The sequence below is a fragment of the Trichechus manatus genome, unplaced genomic scaffold (assembly GCF_000243295.1).
Source record: "Trichechus manatus latirostris isolate Lorelei unplaced genomic scaffold, TriManLat1.0 scaffold00673, whole genome shotgun sequence".
NCBI lineage: Eukaryota > Metazoa > Chordata > Mammalia > Sirenia > Trichechidae > Trichechus > Trichechus manatus.
Window position 1 is genome coordinate 20365 of NW_004444609.1, and position 2009 is coordinate 22373.

Genomic DNA, 2009 nt, shown 5'->3' on the forward strand with positions numbered 1-2009 from the left:
TGCTGTCTCTAGCCTGGGCTGACACCTCTCTGGCTCAGATGGTGAGTTTCACCAATGTAGGTGTTGTTGCTCTCATGTGTTTCCTTCTTATCCTCACTTCTTATACTCACATTTTTATCTTCATATTGAAAATCAGCTCATCAGAAGGCAGGCGCAGAGCCTTCTCAACCTGCAGTGCCCACCTGACCTCCATCCTGCTCTTCTATGGCCCTGTGGTGCTCATTTATCTCTGGCCTGTTTCCAGCCTGTGGCTGGATACTGTGGTTCAGGTGTCGAATAATATTGTTACCCCTTCCCTTAATCCTTTGATTTACACCTTGAGAAACAAGGATGTGAAGCTAGCTCTGAGAAAAGTAAACTTTTATATCATTATCTGTCTTTCCAATTTGTTTTATTTATTTGTTTGGGGAAATTAAACTTATACTTTTTGTGATTGCTAAGTGGGTTTGACACTCAAAATACGAAGTTGAATTAGTTCTAGTACGAATTATGTTTTTATACTTGTGTAATTTTTTATTCAACAAAATCTCTCACAGTACTTACCACATGCTTGGCACTATTCTATGCACTTTATAAATCCTGACATATGTAATTATCATAACAATCCTATGAAGTAGACATTATTATCCCAATTTTCCTGAGGAGGAAACTAAGGCACTGAGAAGTTAAGAAACTTCCCCAGTGTCACAGAGTTAGAAAGTTGCCAAGCTGAGACGTGAACCTTGGGTCTTACCCTTGTACTAATGCTGCCTCTGTATTCTTCCAGGAAATTCTTTTTTATTTATATGGAATGTTCTCCAGCTTGCTTAAAAAAAAAAAAAAAAAAAAAAACTGTAAGTAATTACATTTGCTCCATTTATTTCTTTCATTTTGTAGTCTATATCTTGATGGAGGGCATGTTTTAGAGTCTGATATAAAGAAAATCTCTTACTTTTTAAAATCCAGGTAATATCCGTATATCTACCAACATATACTTAGCATAGAGATGATACTCTAGAGGGCTTGAATTCTTTTTTTATGACAAAGGTATGAATTCTCTATGAAGGATTTCAGAATTCCATTCATTAAGTCAATGACTAAATTTGACTTAATCCAAAATCCAGGCCCTTTAAAAGCTACAATGATTTTTTTATGATACAAATAGCTTTGAAGAAATTTAGGAAACTGCAAAAATGTAAAGTGAGTAAAAATCACTCATTAATCCTACCACCTGAAGATAAATATTATTAATATTTTGCCATTTTTTCTACCTCTCTTTTTTAAAAAAGTTTTTTTTGCTCTTGTTGAGAATATAAACATCAAAACACACACCTATTCAACGATTTCTGCGTGTACAATTTGGAGACATTGATTACATTCTTTGAATTGTGCAACCATCCTCATCCTCATTTTCTGAGTTGTTCCTCTGTCATTGACATAAACTAACTGTCCTATAAAGTTCCTATCTAAGCTTTCAAGATGCTGTTGTCACTTCAATCCCATATAGATAATTCTTAAAAGAGTTTAATTTTCAAGGCAGGCATTTTTTACTAGTTAATATAAAATATTATTTGGTTTTATGAAGACTTCAGGGGATATTTTTGTATAGTTTCAGGGGTTCACCCAGCTCCATGGCTCCAGAAAGTCTGGAGTCCATGAGAATTTGAAATTCTATTCTGCATTTTCCCCCTTTTGATAATGATTCTTCTATAGAATCTTTGATCAAATGTTTTGTACTGGTAGCCAGGCACCATCTAATTCTTCTGGTCTCATGGCCAAGGAGGCAGTTGTTCATGGAGGAAGTTAGCCACACATTCCATTTCCTCCTCCTATTCCTGACTCTTCTTTCTCTGTTGCTCCAGGTGAATAGAGACCAATTGCCCTGTCTTGGATGACCACTTGCAAGCTTTTAAGACCCCAGGCACTCTGCAACGAACTAGGAGGTAGAACAGAACACTAAAAACATTATTAGGCCCATTAACTGGGATTTCCCATGAAACCATGACCCTAAAGCTCCAAAACCAAGGAAC

General features: G+C 36.1%; 1 protein-coding gene across 1 annotated transcript in view; it reads left to right on the top strand.

Moving 5' to 3' along the window:
• Positions 1-353, top strand: part of LOC111819423 (olfactory receptor 958-like) — a gene marked incomplete at its 3' end in the record, with an annotated part of 941 nt that extends 588 nt beyond the window's left edge. The window contains exon 2 of the mRNA XM_023725878.1: positions 9-353. Within this exon, the coding sequence (XP_023581646.1) occupies positions 9-353 (345 nt within the window). The remainder of the gene's footprint in view (positions 1-8) is intronic.
• Between the last annotated feature and the right edge of the window lie 1656 nt (positions 354-2009).